Source organism: Phacochoerus africanus, chromosome 7, assembly GCF_016906955.1.
Source record: "Phacochoerus africanus isolate WHEZ1 chromosome 7, ROS_Pafr_v1, whole genome shotgun sequence".
Taxonomy (NCBI): Eukaryota; Metazoa; Chordata; class Mammalia; order Artiodactyla; family Suidae; genus Phacochoerus; species Phacochoerus africanus.
Genome location: NC_062550.1, coordinates 18,841,357 through 18,863,763, shown reverse-complemented (window position 1 = coordinate 18,863,763; position 22,407 = coordinate 18,841,357). Strand labels below are relative to the sequence as shown.

General features: G+C 42.2%; 2 protein-coding genes across 5 annotated transcripts in view; one reads left to right on the top strand and one right to left on the bottom strand.

The window, feature by feature from the left end:
* SLC11A2 (solute carrier family 11 member 2) overlaps positions 1 to 22,407 on the top strand; it is a 101,376-nt gene that overhangs the window by 30,743 nt on the left and 48,226 nt on the right. For 3 of the 4 annotated variants that reach the window (XM_047786617.1, XM_047786615.1, XM_047786613.1), the window contains exon 17: positions 2,510 to 5,561. In XM_047786617.1, the coding sequence (XP_047642573.1) occupies positions 2,510 to 2,587 (78 nt within the window). In that variant the 3' untranslated portion in view covers positions 2,588 to 5,561. Of the gene's footprint in view, positions 1 to 2,509; positions 5,562 to 22,407 lie in introns of those variants that run through there. The other variant, XR_007135808.1, reaches the window with a different exon arrangement.
* HIGD1C (HIG1 hypoxia inducible domain family member 1C) lies at positions 7,074 to 21,211 on the bottom strand. Its single transcript, XM_047786620.1, has 3 exons — positions 21,116 to 21,211; positions 16,229 to 16,363; positions 7,074 to 7,232 (listed from the first exon to the last, which is right to left on the bottom strand). The coding sequence occupies exons 1-3, from the start codon at positions 21,207 to 21,209 to the stop codon at positions 7,168 to 7,170; spliced, it is 294 nt and encodes a 97-aa protein (XP_047642576.1). The 5' UTR covers positions 21,210 to 21,211; the 3' UTR covers positions 7,074 to 7,167.

Below are 22,407 nucleotides of genomic sequence, written 5' to 3'. Positions count from 1 at the left end.
TATGTGCTAGTCCTGTCTGGGCACTCTTCTGATCTGATGTAATGCTTATAACAAGAGGATCAGCCTGTATGTAGATAAGGCAACTGAAGGCCACAAAGGTGAAATAACACATCACTAGTAATTGGGTAGTTGCCATGTAAACTTCACTAGCTTACCTTCAGAGCCCACATTATCTTTCAACAGTCCTATACAGTGTATATAGTATACACTTCATGGGTAGTTAAGACAACAAGCTCTGGTGTTTAATAGCGCTGGGAACATCAACACATCAAAGTATCTGATACTCTTGGAGTTCCCATTGTGGTGCAGCAGAAACAAATCCGACTAGGAACCATAAGGTTGTGGGTGCAATCCCTGGCTTTGCTCAGTGGGTTAAGGATCCTGTGTTGCTGTGAGCTGTGGTGTAGGTCGAAGACACAGCTCAGATTTGGCATTGCTGTGGCTGTGGCATAGGCCAGTGGCTGCAGCTCCGATTCAGCCCCTAGTCTGGGAACCTCCATATGCTGCGAGTGCAGCCCTAAAAAGCAAAAAAAAAAAAAAAGTATCTGATACTCATGATGCTCTTATTAATGCTAGAATATGTTTCAGATGAGAAGTTGCCACCTGGTAGGATAATTTTTTTGGGCCTGTGCTAACCTTTTTCAAGTACCCAATTGTGGAGTGCATGCCATGGCGCAACAGGATCTGAGTGGCAGGTATCAGAAGTGCTGTGGCATAGGTCACAGCTGCAGCTGGGATCTGACCCCTGGCCTGGGAACTCGTATATGCTGCAGGGTGGCCAAAAAAACCTTGGATGCTTTTTGGTAGATGTGGAAAATGGGCAGGGTTCTCTCCAATCCTACCCTGGCAATAATTGAGAACTAACTGTTTACTCATTTGCTTACCTCTTTAGCCAACTCCTGTGCCATTTAGCCCCATTCCTCATAGTCTCAGAACAACATGACAGACTTCTCCAGTGAAGGTGTTCTCTCTAAGTTACCTAAGTGCTGCAACCTGGGGGTCACAACACTCAAAATGCAACCCTTGCATGCCACATAATGAGGAAGCCCACCACCTTAGCTTACTTGAAGGAAGGCTGCACTGGATTATCAGTGTATCTGACCATTGCTGTTGGTTGTTAAAACCTGAGCTGTTAAGACCCTAAAGTGAGTCAGCAAGCTGAAGTCTGAAGAGCTGTTTCTTTGCCCCAGGGCCCATGTGACTCAGTAACTTCCCAGCCCAGTAGTTGAGAAGAGTTCTATCTTGGGCTCCATTTGGTCTCATCTTTACACAGTCATCACAAGCCTGTGCAGTATACAGGGCAATTTATAATGTGTTGACAAAATTATATTTATTGAAGACTTACATGAGATCAGTGTCCTTGGCATTTTCAAATGTAGCATATATTCTCATTTCGCATGGTTGGATAAGGCTCCCAAAGGACACATGATTTGCTCAAGGTCACAGGAAGTGACAGAGTTGGAGCTTGACCCCAACTTCAGTGCTTTTCCCACCATAATAGAAATATTTTCTGTGAATTTAGAGGCTGCATTCTGAACACTCACATGGTCTCATTTAATTCTTACAAGACGAAGCAATTGAAAGGCCACATAGAGACGTTGGTGCCAAGGGAATGAATAATAGTGGTAGGGCTAAAAGGAGACTCAGTGATTGTCCCACGGTGTATGCCAAGGAGAGGAGAAGAGTAAGATAAAACTTCACAGATGCCAGCACAAAACATCTGGATTCGGGGCTCCAGGAGAGGGGTCTGGCAACATGTTTTAAAGGCAGCTGAAAGTGATTCTCATTTAGCCTGAATAACATTTGGGCTCCACAGGTCATCTCTCTTAGCACATGCTGTTCTGTGTTGTTTGTTTGTTTTGTTTTTGTTTCTTTTTTGGCTGCCCAGCAGCATATAGAGTTTACAAGCCAGGGATCAGATTCAAGGGGCATTTGCGACCTACGCCACTGCATTGCAGGATCCTTTTAACCCACCTCACCGGTTTTAGCCCACTGGGATCTGCAGAGACGCCACCAATCCCACCGGGCCACAGCGGGAACTCCTCTATTTTATTTTTAATGAAAGGCTTTTCTCTGCTCAGGTGCCAAAGGATAATGGGGCCCAGACAGTAGGGCTAAGGATTTAGACCTTTTGAAATCTGATTTCTAACACATTTGAAATTTGATTTGGTATCGAAGCACAAAAGCTCGCATTGCACCTCTGCTCTTAATATCCTGACCAGAGGCACCCATCCTGAGGCCGAGCGTGTCACGAGAAGAGTCGAAGTGCAAATTTTGCTGACGCCGTTTGGTGCTATCTCAGTCCTTAACTATTTCGGCTCCTAGCTGTTCTTTTATGTCCAAGAAACCACTCATGTATCTGTAAGCCATTTCTTTCTGAAATAACAATCAATAGCGCCGTCCTGAAAAGAGACCTACGTTGGTAGGCTGATTATAGGTACTTAATCAGTACCAGGTCAGTATTGAAACCCTTGCAAATCAGTCTAACCCTTTTGTCTTTTTATCTTAGTACCACCTGGGATTGACAGCTCAGCCTGAACTCTACCTTCTGAACACCGTGGATGCCGACTCACTTGTGTCTAGATGACTGACAGCCGGAGAGACTGTATAAGACCCACTTTCTCTTAGTCCTTTTGCGCCACGTGTCCTGTTGACATAGCTCTGTTAGTGCAGAGGTGAGTTTTGTTCAAACGTTTTGAACAAAAGGCAAAAATTTCCTCATGGGAATGGTGTTAAAAGCTGACGGCTGTGAAGTGTGGGTCAGAGACTTACCTCGAAGCGGTCCTGCCCGCTGAGGAGTCAAAGGATTAGCCTATGATGGCCACACACCCCATGGGCTTGTGTCTTAACGTCTGGAATTTTAAAAATACACGTGTGTATATGTTTCTATAAACCTGAACATACTCGTTTGGGTAGAGTTTTTAAGGTTATATAAAAGCGATAGATCTTTTGTATTTTTTTAACAAATGTTGAGATAAGTCAGATATTTATTTTGTTTGGATCGCAAGTGACAAAGGAAAAGGAGCATGGCTCTTTTTCTAAATGAACTGGTCACACTGGCTGACTTTTTCAAGTGATGCTTGACGATGGCCAGTTAAATTTCACTTTGATTTTAATCGACCCAGCCTGGGTAAACGGATACCCAGGCACATCATTTCCAAAGAAAACATTTCTTCTTTTCCGCAGTCCTATTTAATCCTGGTTGTTGGCGTGCTTTGTGATTTTTATTTTCTTTGTTGTTGCTTTTCTTGAAATTTTTTTTTTTTCAGAGAAATGTGTATTTTCCTAGTAGCAGGATCCAGAAATCATACTTTAATGAATGATCAGTTTTCCACACAGCCTTTTAACTCAGCCCATGCTGGCATTTCAGTTGTAGGTATGAAAAGAACAATGCTAGCATTTAATTTGTAAGTCCCAGCAGAAGCTAATGGAGGCATTGTGTTTCTTTCTCACATGTGTCAAGTCCCACTGTGTCTTTTCTTCCCACTTTTCCCATCAACACTCCAGACACCATTTCCAAGTCAGTTTCCAAGAGTGGCTAATATTTCTAATGCTGACTTTCCTAGGGAATGCTAAGTGTTTTAAGATATTTATACCAAGCAGTATGAGATTAGAACTAGACTGGCACTTACTGGAACACTAGTCCACCTGTCACAAACTGCCTGCCTACATGTGACTTATAGGTTTTTTTGTTTCTTGTTTTTTTTGATTGACCCCTCTTCCTAACCAGGATTTTTCCTTCTATAACATTTTTATAGTTAAAAATTAATATTTAAAATTTTAAAGCTTCGTCATAATTATCTGGTCGAAAGTGACAAGATTTTCAATACGGGGTTCACGTTCCTTCATGGAAGTGCAGTTGGCTTGAACCAAATGGCAACTATCCATTTTTCATGGAATATACTCCAGGGTGGCATCCACACCCTCTCTCATTTCCTTCCAGCCCCAAAGGCACTGAGTTTGCAAACCCAGCAGCCTTGGTAGGTTTAAGCATCATTTTCTTCTTTCAGCATTAAGAGAAATATCCAACCCCTCTTGCCTTATTTTAAAGTGGAGTACCTTTCAATAAGGCTTAAAAAATTTCCAAACATGGCCAATCTTCATTGATAATGATGTGATCCTCTGAGTGGCAAGGATTTTTCCAAGACGATGCCTTAAAATTCCCCCATTTTGTTGTGGCCCTTCAAACTTCTGATAAGAGCAGCAATCTTGGAATCTAGGTTAGACCTTCTGATCTTAAAAAGGCAACTGAGTTGACATCAGTTATCATCTTTTAATTGAAAAAGAGGTTTATGAGTTTCAGTGTTTTGGTTTCCTTATGTAGAGACAGCAACTCTAGGTGAATCAATCTGTTGGGTTTTCCTCCTTCCCTGGGCAATTTCATTTCTCAATAGTTTCATTATCAGAGAATGGGGAAAGAAAAAAAAAAGACCCCCAAAATCCTGTTTCTCAGCCCATAAAAAGATAAGGTGGTTGGTTAAACAGAGATTTAGTTCTCTGAGGAATTCTGTAGCTTTTCTCTATGCTTTAACTATTGTTACTTAGAACAGACTATAGTGTTTACAAGGGTTTATAAATATACCCCTCAAGTCAAAAAACTCCTATAATCAGAAAATTTGATAATATAAACTGAATCATGCTAAAACCAGAAGAGGAGATTGATGTCTAAAGAATTGAGTCTTGGGTAAAGTTTTTTGCTAAGTTAAGGATATTTAATCTTCTCTAATTTATGATGTACAGTTCTGGATTTCCATGTTATGTGCTTACAATATAGATATTAATATATTCAGTCCTCAGATTAGCCCAGATGCATATATACTCAGTCAATTCCTGCGGATTAACACTGTGGAGTCAATTTGTAAAAGGATGCTCTGACAATGTATACCCAGAATGTCAGAAAAATGCAGTTAAATAATCATTACTGAGCAGCTGCAGTTGGTCTAAGATAAAAGGCAATCAGAGCATATCCAGGCATGTGAAAGGGTTGAGTTAGCAAGACATCAGAGGTTACAGTAGTCAATGAAAATAGCCTTCTCAATTTTAAATATTATATTAAAGCCACTAAACTGTTGCCCCAGAAGTATTGTGCAAATTCAGGTACTGTATTTTATCTCTAGGGTCTTCATGCAATGGCCTTCCCTCTTTACCCAAGCTACTGTGGGTAACTGACATCCTGCATTCTTAACTTTCACATATGATTTTACATTTTAATTTAAACAGAACTTGTGAGTGCTCATGCATACCTGCTCTTAATAAATACTTCTCATTGCCTTTCTCAAGCAATAACCGTATTACTTGAGTTCTTTCAGAGTAAGATAGAGCCTATTGGATTTGGCAAGAAAAGCCTGTTTCTGATCAAACACTTCAATTAATCTGTTTTTAATGCTAAGCATAAAAATAGAGAGAGTGGGGTCTTTTCGGTAGCCTGATTAGAACTGTCTTCTCATTGTGTCATTAAGGTGAAGGATTTTTCTGTGCCAGCTGTCCTGTCTTTCATGGAAAATATTAGAGTCAACTGCTGGAATAGTCACTCCAGTGGAATAAAGTAGTTGGATTCCTTCCTTGCCTGTTTTCTAAAGAGGAGAATTTTTTTTCTTGTTTTTCTTTTTTGGCCTACATGTGGCATATGGAGTTCCCTGGCCAGGGATCAGATCTAAGTCATGATTGCAGCCTACGCCGCAGGTGTGGCCATGCTGGATCCTTAACGCACTGTGCTGGGCCAGCAGTCAAACCTGCATTCCAGCGCACCCAAGATGCCACCGAACCCATTGCCCCACAGCGGGAACTCCTAAAGAGGACAGTGTTGACCAAAATATGTGTACTATTTCGGTGGCACTAGAAGAGCTCATGACAGGTACAAGTGGCAGATTTTAAAATAATTGTTTGTGCCAGTAGAGAAAAGGGTATGTAATACACAGAACAGTGGGTTAATGTCTAGAATGCAGACATATTTTTAAATATTCCTAAGTATTTCTCCACTACAGGAAACATCAAGGAAGAGGAAATCACTACCTCAAATCATCTTAGAGTGCACAGTCTTTTATTTCAGTAGGTACTTTTTTGTTTTGTTTTCTTTCTCAGGCCTGGAGTGTTTGGGAGTAAATCTGAGTCATGACTTCAACAAGATCTAGTTAAATTTTAGGGACCCTAGGGCAATTACAGAGGAGTTTGAGGCCACAGGTATACTTAGCATTTAATGTCTTGTTTCTTGTGTTTTCTTTTTTCTTTTTTTTTTGTCTTTTCAGGAACCTTGGCATATGGAGGTTCCCAGGCTAGGGGTCCAATCAGACCTATAGCTGCTAGCCACAGCCACAGCAACATGGGATCCAAGCCGCATCTGTGACCTACAGCACAGCTCACAGCAACACTGGATCCTTAACCCACTGAGCGAGGCCAGGGATTGAACCCGCAACCTCATGGTTCCTAGTCGGATTTGTTTCTGCTGCGCCACGCCACGACGGGAACTCCTCTTGTGTTTTCTGCAGTGTCACACACCAGATTAGCAGTAGCACGTCTGAACTGAATTCTTTCATCCTCGCACTACTGCCATCTGAGGGAAAAGGGATTTTTTTCTAGCAATTTACTTTTATACACCTAGAAGTACTAAGAAGTTTAAAAATGAACACACAGATATTTAAATGTTAGACATTTACGTTTGTGGTAAAAGAGTCAAGTTTCTATGTAAGAGTGAGGTGCACAGTGGGGAACCAAAATTAAATAACAATACGACCATTCTCCTCTGATGTAATTTCTAAAAAGTTTATGAAGGGCTTAATTACCTTGACTTGTTTGGAGAGACTTAAGCCATGGGAGTAGAGAATATCATTTAACATGGAGATAGAAAAATTTTCCGTAGCCACTATATAACTTCTCATTTTCAGGTTGATTTGGCATAATATAGGTTATCTTCTGCCACTAACTCGAAAATAAAAATTTTAAAAGAAAGTCATGTCCTAGATTCTGAAAGATATCAACAAGAATATTTTGGGGTTAACTATTTATGAGTGTTGATTTGGGAATCAACTTCTTAAACAGTTGAGACTTTCACGATACAAGGCTATGAGAATTCTGGCTGAAACTTCTGCCATATAATTTGCTATATATTGAAAAGTCATTCTTCATAATAAATAGTTTTCAAAAGCCTTCTTGTCTTTCTTGTCTGCAGCTTCATTTTTTGGACACATTGAAGAATCGCGGTCTAATGTAATCCTTATACATAGAATAGAGAACACCTGGAAGCAAAAAGATGTTGATCAATAGGGTATCCATAGAAAACAAACACTAAATTTCTTCACTTGTACTTTTCTTTTTTTTTGGTCTTTTTAGGGCTGCACTGGCGGCACATGGAGGTTCCCAGGCTAGGGGTCTCACTGGAGCGACAGCTGCCGGCCTACACCACAGCTACAGCAACGTGGGATCCACGCCTCGTCTGCCACCTACACCGCAGCTCATGGCAATGCCGGATCCTTAACCCACTGAGAGAGGCCAGGCATCGAACCCACATCCTCATGGATACTAGTCGGGTTCATTAACTGCCAAGCCACAAAGGGAACTCCCCACTTGTATTTTTCTAAAACTAAACTACAAAAAAAAATTTTTTTTTTTGGCCACACCCGTGGTGTATGGAAGTTCCCAGATCAGGGATCGAATCTGAGCTACAGTTGCAACTTAACACCACAGCTACAGCAACACCAGATCCTTAACCCCCTGCACCAGGCCAGGGATTGAACCTGCACCTCTCTAAGCGACCCAAGTTGCTAAGTCAGATTCTTAACCCATTGCACCACAGTGGCAACTGCCTACAATTTAAAAACACACCAACCCCTCCATCTTAACTAATTTTTGGCTTGGATCATACAAGTGACTCCAGAAAAGAAAACAAAAAACTGAGAGCCCTTTAAGATCAGTATAAATCTGAATTTATGATGTTACTATGCCACCCTAAAGACTGAATTTTGAAATATTGGTGAAAAAGGAAAACGTGAAGATGTGGCTAGATGTTGAGATAAAAACAATAGGCACCTCAATTTAGCAAACATCTATTCAGTGTCTGCTTGTGCTCAGTATCCTGAAGAAAGCAAAGGTGAATGGATCTTAGTTGTACTGCACTACACCAGGTGGTGTCAAAAATAGGTATTTATTAGGACTAAATGAGGTAATGATACAGAAAGCACAGTGACACATCATGAGCATTCATTAAGCGTTAGCTATGACTCTTCTGCAATATGCACTCATCCTCCAACCAAACCTAGTCTTCTTAATTCTTTCTTTCTTTTTTTTTAGGCTGCACTCTCGGCATATGGAGGGAGGTTCCCAGGTTAGGGGTCGAATCAGAGCTACAGCTGCCAGCCTACGCCACAGTCACAGCAACGCTGGGTCTGAGCCGCATCTGCGACCTACACTACAGCTCACGGCAATGCCAGATCCTTAACCCACTGAGCAAGGCCGGGGATCCAACCCACATCCTTATGGATACTAGTTGGGTTCTTAACCTGCTGAACCACAACAGGAACTCCTCTAATTATTTTCTTTTGTTCCTCTCTTAATATTTTTTTTTTCACAGTGATGCATGGAAAAGAGTACATAAAACTTAAATCACCAGGTTAACATAGTTGTAGAGTGAACACCTGTAATTGTGGGTCAAGAAATAGACTATTATGGGCATCCTGGGAGCCCCCCAGCTTTCCCTTTTTGACCATGTGCCCCTCTTTTTTCATAGGTAATTACTGATCTGAATTTGATAATGGTTTTCCTTGTCTTTGTAGTGTGACTATTTAGTATCCCCAAACAGTTCCATGTTGCCTATTTCTTAGCTTTCCATACAGCAGGCATCTTTCTAAATTGCCGTTCTGCCTATGTCACTCCTCTGTTTGAACCCTTCACTGGATAACTTCATGTTATTACTCAGCTAACAAGCATATACATCTGTTGGGTTTTTTGTTTTTTTGTTTTGTTTTGTACTGTTTTGTTTGCCTTTTGACCTTTTAGGGCCGCACCTGTGGCATATGGACGTTTCCAGGCTAGGGGTCTAATTGGAGCTGTAGCTTCTGGCCTACACCACAGCCACAGCAACGCCAGATCCAAGCCACGCCTGCAACCTACACCACAGCTCGTGGCAATGATCCTTAGCCACTGAGCGAGGCCAGAGATTGAACCCGCAACCTCATGGCTCCTAGTCAGATTCGTTTCCACTGCGCCATGACGGGAACTCCTATTGGGGGTTGTTTTAATATCAGTTGAGCTAAGGTGTTACTCTCTTTTCCAGAGTTCCCTTCCCTGTGTGGTTCTGGGTTAGCTTGGCCATGGGAGACATTTTGCTTTAGATTTGAAGGTGAAAGTTGAAGCGGCAGCCGTCAGAGTCTTTTTGCACTTGGAAGGCATGATGCAGAGCCCTGGGTGCTGTGACAGCTTGCATGTATTGTGTACATGCTGGCTCACTTCGTTGTTGTTGGGCAGCAGTCAGGCCCACAGATCCTTCAGCTTCTTCTAGATCTCCTCCATTAGATCTTTTGGCTCCTAGGCCAGGTATGGATTAGCTTCATGATAGAAGGTGCCAGCTCTTCCTAGAGGTCATGCCATGATCAAGGTTGGGGTCAGCAAGACTCTGATTCAAGTTTCCAACTGCCTTTGTGGGTCACAGCTCAGCCTTGCAGATTCTTTCTCTTTCTTTCCCAGTCGTTGCGTTGCTCATCACTTCAGGTGCCAGAATTAGAAACATAGCCAGCAGCCTAACATGGACTGTTTAACCAGTTACCCAAATGGCTTAAGCTCATATCTATAATAAATCCCTTTTTATATAACACTACTAGTAGTTTTGCTTCTCTGAACTGACTGATACAGAATTTGGTATTGGAAGCTTATGGAGGAACATGACCTTGAGATAAGTTCTCTGAATTGCTTCGGGGTTATCTGGAATTGGTTTTCTGATTTGATTAGATTCCCACCCTCCCACCCTCCCACCCCCCGCCCCCCACCCCCCAGTGGCAAAGAGTATGCTAGCAGTTCATGGCATGTGGTAGCAAAACATATCCCCCCCCCCTACTAAAAAAAGGACTTCCCATCGTGGCCAGCAGAAACAAATCTGACTAGGAACCATGAGGTTGCAGGTTTGATCCCTGGCCTCGCTCAGTGGGTCAAGGATCTGGCGTTGCTATGAGCTGTGGTGTAGGTTGCAGACGTGGCTCAGATCTTGTGTTGCTATGGCTGTAGTGTAGGCTGGTGGCTACAGCTCCAATTGGACTTCTAGCCTGGGACTCTCCATATGCTGTGGGTGTGGCCCTAAAAAGCAATAAATGAATAAATAAAAACTTATCACCTTGCAGATAACCTTGAATCAGGTGCCTATAGAAAGAAGGCTTTGGGTGATGCAGTATTTACTGCCATAGAACATTCAGCAGAATTGAAGTGTATAAGGAGCATAATAATAAGGTTGGTTCCTTCTCAGTATGCTGGAAAACTTTGAAAAACAATATGATGGGCTCACAGCTTTCAATTCTTAGCTCAAGGTCTTGTGAGGGACCTGAAAGCTTTATGACGTTCCCAAAAGAAACTCTTAACTCCTGTAGCCATGAGGCTGATATTTTTGAAAAAGGGACACAGGGACTAATCCTGTCAGTGACTAATCACAGCACACATTACAGTTCCAACCCCACAACAGGTCTTTTGTTGAAGTTAGGGCGTTGCTTTGGAAGGTGTGGGACTCTGAATGTTGACATGGGATCACGTGGGCAGCTTTCCGTGAAGCTGGGTCCTCGAGCCCCTCTGCTTGACTGAGACTCCTTTGCCAATACAAAAAGTCTTATCTCAGTCAACATGTGGACCAAAAAGTAGTCTCCATTAGATGAAGACTAGTGAAATAACAGAAATTCCTTGGTATACTGGTGTGGTAGAGAGCAACGGGGCAGTTTCGTCCGTCAGGGAACTCTGGCAATGGCTGGAGACATTTTTGATTCTCACAGTGGGGGTGGGTGGGCACCCTGGCATCTAGTGGTTAAAGGCCAGGGATGCAGCTGAACATTCAGTATGCACAGGACAGTCCTCCACACGGAAGAATAATCTAGTCCAAAATGTCCATAGTGCTGAGACTGAGAAACTGCCCAAAGCCTTAGGGAGATTATAATGGCAGATTGGATTTATCCTGCTTCCTCAGCCCCCTAAAAAATATACACAGGGACTAATCCTGTCAGTGACTAATCCACTTCCTTCAGCAAGGCTGTGAGAAATACATCTGTGAAGGAAGCCCTGGCATCCTGGAAGGGATCGATGGTGACGATTTTCTATAAACCGGGAAGAGACAGTAGGAATTTCTGGGCTCCCTGAATTCAGTGGGGAAGCTGAGACAGTGGAGTGGCAGGGGGTCAAGTGGCAGCATTTAACTGGCAAAAACAAGGAAAGCATGATTACTGTAATGGGCAGGAGAGCCTAAGTAGGAATCAGAATAGTTTAAGCCATGAAGGTCTCTGGCATTGGCTAAGGGATTACAGTGTACCTAGAGTTAAGAGTGGCGGACAGCATAGAAGCAGAAAAGCTCTAAGCGTTGGTCAACAGATTTGACTTGAATCGTCACAGTAGAGAGCCATGGCCCCTCAACCATTTTTCAAAGAGGGGTCAATTCACAGTCCCAAAGTCCCTGGAATAAAGGAGGAGTCAGATTCCCTGAAGAAGAAGGGAAAAGACCCTGTGTCACAGCCCCAAAATGCAAATCCTCCTCCTAGCCTTCCCCAAAGGAACCTGTGCCTATTCACCAGGATGCCTGTGCAAGGGGAAGGAGAATAATCCCATTTGTGGGACACTGTTAAATGTTGGTTCTGAATTGATACTAATGCCTGGAGACTTAGTGTGTTCTCTGAGTCAAACTAGGAGTTGATGGTCAGGTTAATGGAGTTTTGCTGAGGGTCTGTTTTACAACTGGCCTGGTGGGTCCCTGTTAGTCTGCCTTAACGTTGTTTCCCCAATTTGGAATGTGTGATTGGAACAGACAGGCTCAGCAACCGTCAGAATCCTCACATTGGTTCCCTGACCCGTGGACTGAGAGCTGTTGTGTCAGGGAAAGCCAGATGTAAACCATTCTAATTGCTTCTACCTATCAGAGCAATGCTGCATTCCCAGAGGGATTATAGAGATTAGGGCTTCCTCAGGGACTTTAAAGATGCTGGGGTGGTGAATCCTACCACATCTGCATTCAGTTGGCCTCTTTGGCCAGAGGACAAATGGATCTTGGAGAATGATAATGGATTTCTTAACCAGATATGATCAGTCTAACTGCAGCTGCTGTACAGATGTGGTTTCACTGCTAGGGCAAATCAACACAATTTTTGCTATTTGGTTTGCGGCTATTAATCTGGTTGATTGCTCTTTTTTTTTTTTTCTGTATACCTTTTAGTAAAGGTCATCAGAAGCAGCTTGCTTTCATCTGGCAGGGCCAACACTATAGTTTTGTGTGTGTGTGTGTTACATTTTAGGGCTGCATCTGCGAAATACGGAAGTTCCCAGGCTAGGGGTCGAATCAGAGCTATAGCTATGGCCTATGCCACAGCCACAGCAATGCAGATCCTTAACCCACTGAGCAAGGCCAGGAATTGAACCTGCATCCTCATGGATGCTAGTCGGGTTCATTACCGCTGAGCCACAATGGGAACTCCAGCACTATACTTTCAGTGTTTAAGCTCAGGGCTGTGTGAACTCTCCAGCCCTATGGCACAATCTAGTCTGCAGGGACCCCAGTCACCTCTCCATTCCACAGGACATCAGATTAGTCCATTATATTGGTACAATATGACTATCAAGGGGAAACTGAATTTCTACAGTGGTAGGGTAAGGAAGAATGTCTCTGGAAATGCATACTTTCTGGGGTATTTCTTAGAACTCCCATGTCCTGTGGTTAAAGAAGGTGGAAAATAATATCCAATACAGGAAGGATGGTTAGTGACCCAGATCATTTAAGAATGAAGGTTTAGATCAACACACCAGTCAGGTAACCTTGAATAGCCAAGGTGCTCGCTGGAGGCAAAGTGAGGATGAAATGGCTGGTGGAAAAACAGTTATAATACCGGCTATGCCCATATGACTGGTTGCAGATATAAAGACTCTGAGGAGTTCCCATCATGGCACAGCGGAAACGAATCCTACCAGGAACCATGAGGTTGCGGGTTCCATCCCTGGCCTTGCTTAGTGGGTTAAGGATCCAGCGTTGTTGAGCTGTGGTGTAGGTTGCAGACACTGCTCGGATCCCAAGTTGCTGTGGCTGTGGCGTAAGCTGGCAGCTGTAGCTCTGATTCGACCCCTAGCCTGGATATCCATTAAAAAAAAAAAAAAAAAAAGACTATGGTAGTTATGAATACTTCTTCCTTATTTTGATATGAATACACTTATGTATACATTTACCAATTTTTTTGTTCTATTTGCCACTTCCATTTACCTGCCATCTCATATAAGAACTGTTAGTAGTTAGCTTTATACATCTCAGGATTTAAGTCACAGGATATCAAAGGGGAATGCACCTCAGCTCAGAGATGAATCAACATCACCCAAAGATGGACAAAGGGATTTCATAGCGTCCTTGGGGAGAGAATGTTTTTGGTTTTACAAGGGATGGTTGATTTGGCCATTGTCTTTATTTGAAGGTAAGTGTATTAAAAGAGGTGCATATGGATGCTTGGTTGACCAGGGATGGACAGTGATGGGTTTGTATCATGTCTCCTTAGCTAAACTGCAACTAGATTTTTCCAGAATTCCTTTCCTTTTATTCCTTGAGTAATTGCACAAGAGACATTTTGCATGAGATCTAGAAGGCAGAAGTGAAGCAAGAGCCAAATTCCTTTCACCTTGGAAGGCACTCATGCAGCAGATTTTTTCTTATCTGCTGGCCTACCTGTTGGCCTGGGGCAGCCGTCAGCAATGAAGCTACTATGGCTCCTGCTGAATTGCCTCATTCATCTTCTCTGACTCCTTGGACAGGTCGCTGCCACACCCGTCATCAAATGTGGAGGCTTAGAGATGGTGAGAAATCCACAAGGGTTTCAGGCCATCCTGTGTGTTCCAGTTCATCCTTGTGGGTTCCAGATTTTTCTTGCTTTCTCATTTTTCATCTCTCTTTGCTTTCTAACTCCTTGCCCTGCCCACTTCAGGTCCCAGCTCCTGATACCTAAGCAAGAGCCTCACAATTACATGAAATCCAAACAGGTATAATAAATTCCTTACTAGATGTAGCTACTGGGAGTTCTGCAGTCTCACTGATTCACCTACTATACCAAGCCATGCAGGGTTCCACTAACATGCCATGCTTCTGTGCCTTTGTTTTTGCCTCTGCCTAGAATCTCGACTGCCTTCTCTGCTTAGGTAATTCCTCCACATACTTGGCTCATCAAATTTGCCTCCTTAGAGAACCCTCCCCATGGTCGTGCTTCCATAGCAACCTCTGCTATCTCGTGGTACCCATGACTTCATATTGTCTTCTGCTCTTGGTCTCTTTTCTTTAGGAGACTAAATAAACTATTTGGAGGGTAGGGACTGAATCTTATCTCTAGACCAGCACCATGCCGTGCACATACGTGCTCAATTCATGTTGGCTGAAGGACAAAAATGAGGACTGTTATTTTATTTATTTATTTATTTTTGTCTTTTGTCTTTTTAGGGCCGCACCCATGGCATACGGAGGTTCCCAGGCTAGGGGTCCAATCGGAGCTGTAGCCGCCGGCCTACGCCACAGCCACAGCAACATGGGATCCAAGCTGCGTCTGCGACCTACACCACAGCTCATGGCAATGCCGCATCCTTAACCCACTGAGTGAGGCCAGTTATCAAACCTGCAACCTCATGGTTCCTGGTAGGATTCATTTCCACTGCGCCACGGCGAGAACTCTGAGGATTCTTATTCTGAAGTCAAGTTTCTTGTATTTTGTTTAAGACTTGAATATCACCGCTCATAATAATAAGATAATTACCATATAATTCCCTCTATGCAAGCCCCATCGTCATCATCACTAGATAATCCTAGACCTACTTTTAGACTGATTCAGCCTTGGATAGCATGCAAGGGGAACTAAGAACGCTGTGACTTGGTTTCAGTGTAGACAAAAATATTTAGATAATTTAGGTCCCAAAGTTGACTCCCTGTTAGAACTACCTGATTTAGCTGTTGATATAACCTGAATTAACCAGGTGATTTTACACCCGTTCTTTGGATTTGTCTGTGTCAATACTGCTTCATTTATAGACTAACAGAAAAATGTGCCTATTGCTCAAAGCTTGGAATAAACAAGAAACAAGTATATTGAGACTGGTGGGCTCTGAAAATGTTTTCTTCCCAGTTAAACTACTTTAATGGTTATATTTGCTATTGAAATAGGTTGGGAACTGTGACGACTGCTCTTAGCTGAGCAGTAAAGGCTGAGTTCCATAACCACTGCTTTTAGCTGATTTACATAAGGTACAAATTATTCACTGCTCCTCTTGCTCTAGAGGATAACAGAAACTATAAGCTAGTTCTCGCCTGGGTTTTTCTTTTTTAAAATTGAGGCATAGTCCACAGGCAACATTACTGGTGTACAACTTAATAATTCTGTATTTGTGTGTTTTGTGGAATGATCACCACAATAAGTCTAGTTAGCATCTATCACCATACATAGTTATAGAATTTTTCTTCTTGTGATGAGAACGTTAAAAATGTACTCTCTTGGAATTTCCCTTGTGATGCAGTGGGTTAGGGATCCAGCGTTGCCATAGGTGTGGCACAGGCCACAACAGCAGGGTGGGTTTGATCCCTGGCCCAGGAACTTCCACATGCTGGGGGTGTGCCCCCCCCCCAAAAAAAAACCCTACTCTCAGCCCCGTTTTTTTAAAATTGAGGTAAAGTTGCTTTACAATGTTGTATTAGTTTTAGGTGGTACCGCGAAGTGATTCAGTTGTACATATGCGCATTCTTCTCAGAGACTTCTCCCGAGCAACCTTCAAATATGAAATACAGTGGTATTGACTCTAGTCATCATGCTATACGTTACACCCCCATGACTTATTTATTTTATAACTGGAAGTCTGAACTCTTTTGCGCCCCCCCCCCCGAGTTTTTTTTTTTCCTCAGTGGAGATCACCGTCTTTCTTATCATTCCTCCTCCATTACATCATCTTGAACCAACGTTCATCTTCCGATATGAGTGAATGAATGAATGAATGAATGAATAAAAGTAGTCTCAAAGACCGCTGAACACAAGGTACAAATGAAGCTGGTTACCTAGAGTCACAGCTCCTACAGCAAATCCGTGGGCAGCAACTCTCATGTGAATAAGGTGAACGGACATGTTCTGATCTCTTCTGTATTTTAACTTGTAGAGACCATAGGACACCACACTCACAAAGCCTGCTATTCCTGTGAATTAAAAAGAGGGGATTATATAAATAGCAGGCTAAAATTCCCAAGAGCTTATTTTTATTTTTTATCTTTTTGTCCTCGTGGCACATGGAGGATCCCAGGCTAGGGATCGAATCGGAGCTGTAGCTGCCGGCCCACACCAGAGCCACAGCAACGCCAGATCCGAGCCGCGTCTGCAACCTACACCGCAGCTCATGGCAACGCCAGATCCTCAACCCACTGAGTGAGGCCAGGGATCGAACCCAAGTCCTTATGGATGCGAGTCGGGTTCGTAAACTGCTGAGCCACAACAGGAACTCCCCAAGAGCTTAGATAATTGAATAAAAGACTGTCCAAGAAAGGACCCAGAAGGTAAGCTGGCAAGATACCAAAGAATACTTCCTGTGGAGATTCAGTATTTGGAAGTTTGAGTTTTTCCCGGAAAAACTTGAATTGTAGAGTATAGTAACTTATCTAGTACTTTCTAATTTTCCTGAGGCATGGTTTCCAATCTATAGGCTGCAAGGCTTTTATTTGGGGCAAGCTACTTAGCCGGTGAGTGAACTAACCAACATCTCAGCATCCATAGCTATTGGGTTTTTGGCATTATTCCTCTCTACTTGTCATCAAATAAGGAGTAAACTAGTAAAGTCAAAGAAACTTTAATCTTCTGTGAAAATGAGATACTGAATTTTAATTAATTATAAAAAGGTATGAATATTTGCACGAAAAGTATGTGACTCTGGGAAGAACTGTGATTCCAGAAAATTTCGGAAGCCCATACAGATATTTCTTTATTCCCTACATATGTCAGGGGGTAAATAGGACAACCAAGATTCTGTGTAACTGGCTCTAAAACAGAAAACTGATCAGCCAAACAGGAATAATCCTAGAAAGTGATTTGAAACTCTGTGAGAACTTAATACATGACAAATCAAAATAACCAAACAACAGATAAGGGAATAACCATTTAATAAATACAATTATTGGTAGAAAGAACTAACTTGGATTTGTATCTCACAGCAGGCCCTACAAAAAAAAATTGTTTATGGGTCAGAATTAAATGTAAAAATAAAACAAAAAAATCAACAAAATCTATAAAAAAACAGAACAGCATATTTATAACATTGAAAAGGGTGTAAAACAGACTTAAAACAACAAGGACATAAAAAGCAAAAAATGGAGTTCCTGTTGTGGCACAGTGGTTAACGAATCCGACTAAGAACCATGAGGTTGCGGGTTCGATGCCTGGCCTTGCTCAGTGGGTTAAGGATCCAGTGTTGCTGTGAGCTGTGGTGTAGGTTGCAGACACTGCTCAGATCCTGAGTTGCTGTGGCTCTGGCGTACGCCGGCAGCTACAGCTCTGATTGGACCCCTAGCCTGGGAACTTCAATATGCCACGGCAAGCCGCCCTAAGAAAGGAAAAAGACAAAAAAAAAAAAAGGCAAAGAAACAAAACGGAGTCCCTGTTGTGGCTCAGTGGGTTACGAACCCAACTAGTATCCATGAGGATGTGGATTCAATCCCTGGCCTTGCTCAGTGGGTTAAGGATCTGGTGTTGGCTGTGGCTGTGGTGTAGGTCGGCAGCTGCAGCTCCAATTTGACCCCTAACCTGGGAACCTCCATATGTTGCAGTTGCAGCCCTAAAAAGAAAAAAAAAATAAAAAGGACAAAAAATGCTGTATTTTGACATAAGAATAAAAGGTTTTTGCACAATAAAAGTATGGGTCTGTTCCTGCGGATCTCTCTTCCATCCTATTGACTTATGTGTCAATCCTTTCATCAATGCCACAGTCTTGATTTCAGTATCTATATAGTAAGCCTTCCTATCAGGTAGGGGTGTTTCTTCCCACCCCAACAAAACTTGACCCTCTTATCAAATCAAGGCTCTGTGCTTACTGAAATTTGGTTTGTTTCTTTTAGAGATTAAAGTCAGAACCTTTACTGTTTCCCATTCACTGTCTTTGTAGTTTGTGTATAATTGAATTTAGCTAGGAACACTTTTATCTCTCTACTTTAATCACCCTAAATGTCTCTGGAAAAACAACTTAATTACAGCAGGCACAGTGATTAATTTCTATCCAGTATAATAATCTGTTCTACTGGTACTGAGTTCTTGAATTGATTTTCTAGTTAAAAATGCTAAAGAAGATGAATAAATCACTAAAAAATGATTTGCTTTCTTTTCTTGGGCTATTACAGGCCTTAATCAAATGAAGTGAAACTTCTAAACAGAATATTAGTATAAAGTAAAATTTTGATTCTTTTCAATATGTGAATAATGACACTTAGAAAATTGCTAGATTTGCAGTGACATTTAACAGAGACATATGACATTTATTTAGAAGGTTTTGTAGAATTAATCACAAACATATGTACATCTAATTTAAATATTATTTTAATGGTTTCCAGACAAACACAAGGAAAGAGGCCTGGCTGAAGTTTAGGGCATGAAGTATAAACATGAAGTATACATGTTTAGGGCAGGGAGTTCCCTTGTGGCACAGTGGGCTAAGGATCTGATGGTGTCACTGTAGTAGTTGGGGTTGCTGCCATAGTTCAGGTTTGATCCCTGGCCTGGAACATGCTGTGGGTGCAGCCAAAAAAAAAAAAATAATAATAATAATGCTTAGGGCAGCTTAAGCATCCAAAGGAGAAGGAAGAGAAAGGATAGATTTTAAAACATAATATTGATGCTTAGATTTGTGTGTGTGTGTTTTAAAGTCCGTATATATAACAGTATTTGTGGAAAATGTAAACATGATGTGTTGGGAAAGGATAAAGAGGCTAAGACTCCATATCTAATTAAAATAACGCTTTTAAAATCTGGAGTTGGAGTTCCTGTTGTGGCTCAGTGGTTAATGAATCCGATTAGGAACCAAGAGGTTGTGGGTTCAATCCCTGGCCTTGCTCAGTGGGTTAAGGATCCGGCATTGCCGTGAATTGTGGTGTAGGTCGCAGACATGACTCGGATCTGGCATTGCTGTGGCTCTGGTATAGGCCAGCAGCTCCAGCTCCAATTAGACCCCTAGCCTAGGAACCTCCATATGCCACAGGTGCAGCCCTTGAAAAGACAAAAAAATAGATAAATAAAAATAAATACGTAAATCTAGAGTTTACTTAACTATTAACCTCAGCATCCGGAACACATCAAGAAGCCAGCAAAAAGCCACAAAGCACGAACTTCATGTTCTCAAGTGTACAGTAGGCTAATGCTTTCTCTTTTGCCTTTTTTAGTGCCACGCCTGAGGCACATGGAAATTCCCGGGCTAGGGGTGGAATCAGAACTAAAGCTGCTGGCATACACCACAGCCATAGCAGTGTGGGATCCAAGCCGCATCTGCAACCTACACCATAGCTCACGGCAACGCCACTTAACCCACTGAATGAGGCCAGGGATCAAACCCGTGTCCTCATGGATACTAGTTGCGTTTGTTTCCACTGAGCCACAATGGGAACTCCAGGCTAAGGCTTTCATTCAGAGCTTCTTTACTCTGAATTGACTCAATTCTCTTAAGCTTGGATGTCTAGCTACTGGTACCACAGAACATTAGAATCAGAACTTTTTGATGGTACCCAACAGTAATAGAAGAAGGAAAAATCTATAAACAGTGGACACAAAATTTACATTGGAGTTGATTAAAGGACAAAGAGACATATAGATCTTAACTCATAGTGGGGCTACATCTTGATAAACCCATTGTAAGTTGAAAACATTGTACATCAAAAATTCATTTGGAGTTCCCCTTGTGGCTCAGTGGAAACTAATCCAACTAGTATCCATGAGGATGTGGGTTCCATCCTTGGCCTCACTCAGTGGGTCAAGGATTTAGCACTGTCGTGAGCTGTGATGTAGGTCACAGACATGGCTCGGATCTGGCATTGCTGTGGCTGTGGTGTAGGCTGGCATCTGTAGCTCCTATTTGACCCCTAGCCTGGGAGCTAGACGTCTATATGCTGTGGGTGAGGCCCTAAAAAGACCAAAAAAAAAAAAAATTCACTTAATACACCTAACCTACTGAATATCATAGCTTTCTTTAAACATACTTAGAATATTTACATTAGCCTGTATTTGGGCAAAGTCATCTGACGCAAAGCCCATTTTATAATGTAGCATTGAATATCTCATGTAATTTACTGAATATTGTACTGAAAGTGAAAAACAGAATGGGTATATGGCTACATAGTAGTTGTAATTGTACTGGTTGTTTGCCTTCATGATGGCGAGGCTGACTGGGAGCTGCTGCTGCCCAGCATCATAAGAGAATATGGTACTGTGTGTGTGGCTAGCCCAGGAAAAGATCAAAATTCAAAGTATGGTTTTTGCTGACTGCGTATTGCTTTCTCATCATCTTAAAGTCGAAAAGTCATAAGTTGAGGACCATGTGAATACATCTCAGTCGTCCCTAACAGACTCAGTATAATCAACTGCTGCTGCTGCTACTGATTCTGAGTCTTCGCAGAAAAGTCATGGTCCATTCAGTCAATTCCGTGTAGATTGGCAGGGAACTAGTAATCTTAGATAGACCTCTAATGAAAATGGATTAAACAGTTAAAATTTGATGCATAATAATAATAATAATAGCTAGTATTTATTGAGGATTTACTATACACTAGAAACTGTTGAAAACTCATACGCATGGAAGGGATTAGCCTCAATTATCTGAAAAACATTCAATTTTATAACAATTTCACTACTCAAAGATACTGGGTAAGGCATTATTGTATTATTATAAAAGGTTTTCAGTATCAGTCAAAGCTTGTACTTACCTACAGGGACAAAGGGGGAGTCTCTAGATTTCCTGATCAATCGAGATAACTGGCCTTCATCCTCATCTGCCGACCACTGGTTATTTGAAGACATTATTTTCTCTCTAGTAACAGTACAGGATAAATATGATTGCTATGAATAATTAAAAACAATGTTTCCCAATATACTCTTTTTTTCCCCCTTATACTGTTTTTTTTTTTTTCCCCTTTTTTTGGCCCCACCCGGGGCATCTGGAAGTTCCCCGGCCAGGGATGGAATCCAAGAGGCAGCTGTGTCCTAGGCCAGATCTGGGCAATGTAGGATCCTTAACCCACTGAGCCGGGCCTGGGATGGAACCCTCCTGCCTCAGAGTCAACTAGGGATCCTAAGCTGCTGTGCCACAGTGGGAACTCCCCCACCACACACTTGATTATGTGTTTTTCCGTCTTCATTTGCTTGACATGCTTATCTGCTCAATTGAAGTAAACAGTTATCTTCCCTTCATCCTTTAAATTGTGGAATCCTTTCATTTTGTTTGGGGGGAGGAAAGAAAAATACACAGAGGTAATTAATGATCATGGGATTCCAAGAAGGCAGAGTGAAAACACAGGTCTTAAGTACGTTCTTAAGTTCCCTTTCACTCTTCAGCATTTGAAAGCATTGGGAACTTCAGCACTTCCACAAAACAGAATGCGGAGTTTCTGTCACAAAGTATCATTTTTAAAGAATGATGGCATTGCCAGCATAGGCCTAAATACCTCTAGATTTACAAGTGATGGAAGAATGATCACTCCTCTTCTGCAGAATGTGTAGCTTATTACCGTCATTGAGATATTTACCAGGTGCCTGCCATATCCCAGGTGCTATGGTGGACAATGGAAATAAGCTTCCTTGTCTACGCAGGATGAATAAGCAAACTAGCAAGAGCAACTATAATCACAATCATCACGGTTTGGCAGCACCCTGATCTGTTATCCATGCAACCCCCTATTTTCAACCTTCAAAATACCAAATGCGAAGGCTTCATCCTATCAATCAGCTTTCCGCAGAAAATGTAAACCGCTCAGTGGCAGAAGCACAATACCTTTGGCGCACCTGCTGTCCGTCTCCTGGTGTTCCTTGAGCAGGAGCAGTAGATCTGAAACAGGCTTCAAAAAGCCAGGACACATTTACGTGCAACTTCCAACCAACTGATGATGTCAAAGCCCAGAACCTCCCCCCCCCCCAAAAGGGGGATGGCCAGCTGGTATTGGTCAAGGTTTCCATAGCTCCCGCTGGAAACTCACTGGTAGCAGAGCCTGACCCACTAATA

Bases quoted from the DNA above. Each gene is read 5' to 3' on its own strand.
- HIGD1C (XM_047786620.1), bottom strand. From the start codon at position 21,209: ATGTCTTCAAATAACCAGTGGTCGGCAGATGAGGATGAAGGCCAGTTA. The intron at 16,364-21,115 runs GTAAGTACAAGC...TTTAATTCACAG, and splicing joins CTCCCCCTTTGTCCCTGTAG to GAATAGCAGGCTTTGTGAGT. The intron at 7,233-16,228 runs GTAACCAGCTTC...TTTTGCTTCCAG, and splicing joins TGTAGGAGCTGTGACTCTAG to GTGTTCTCTATTCTATGTAT.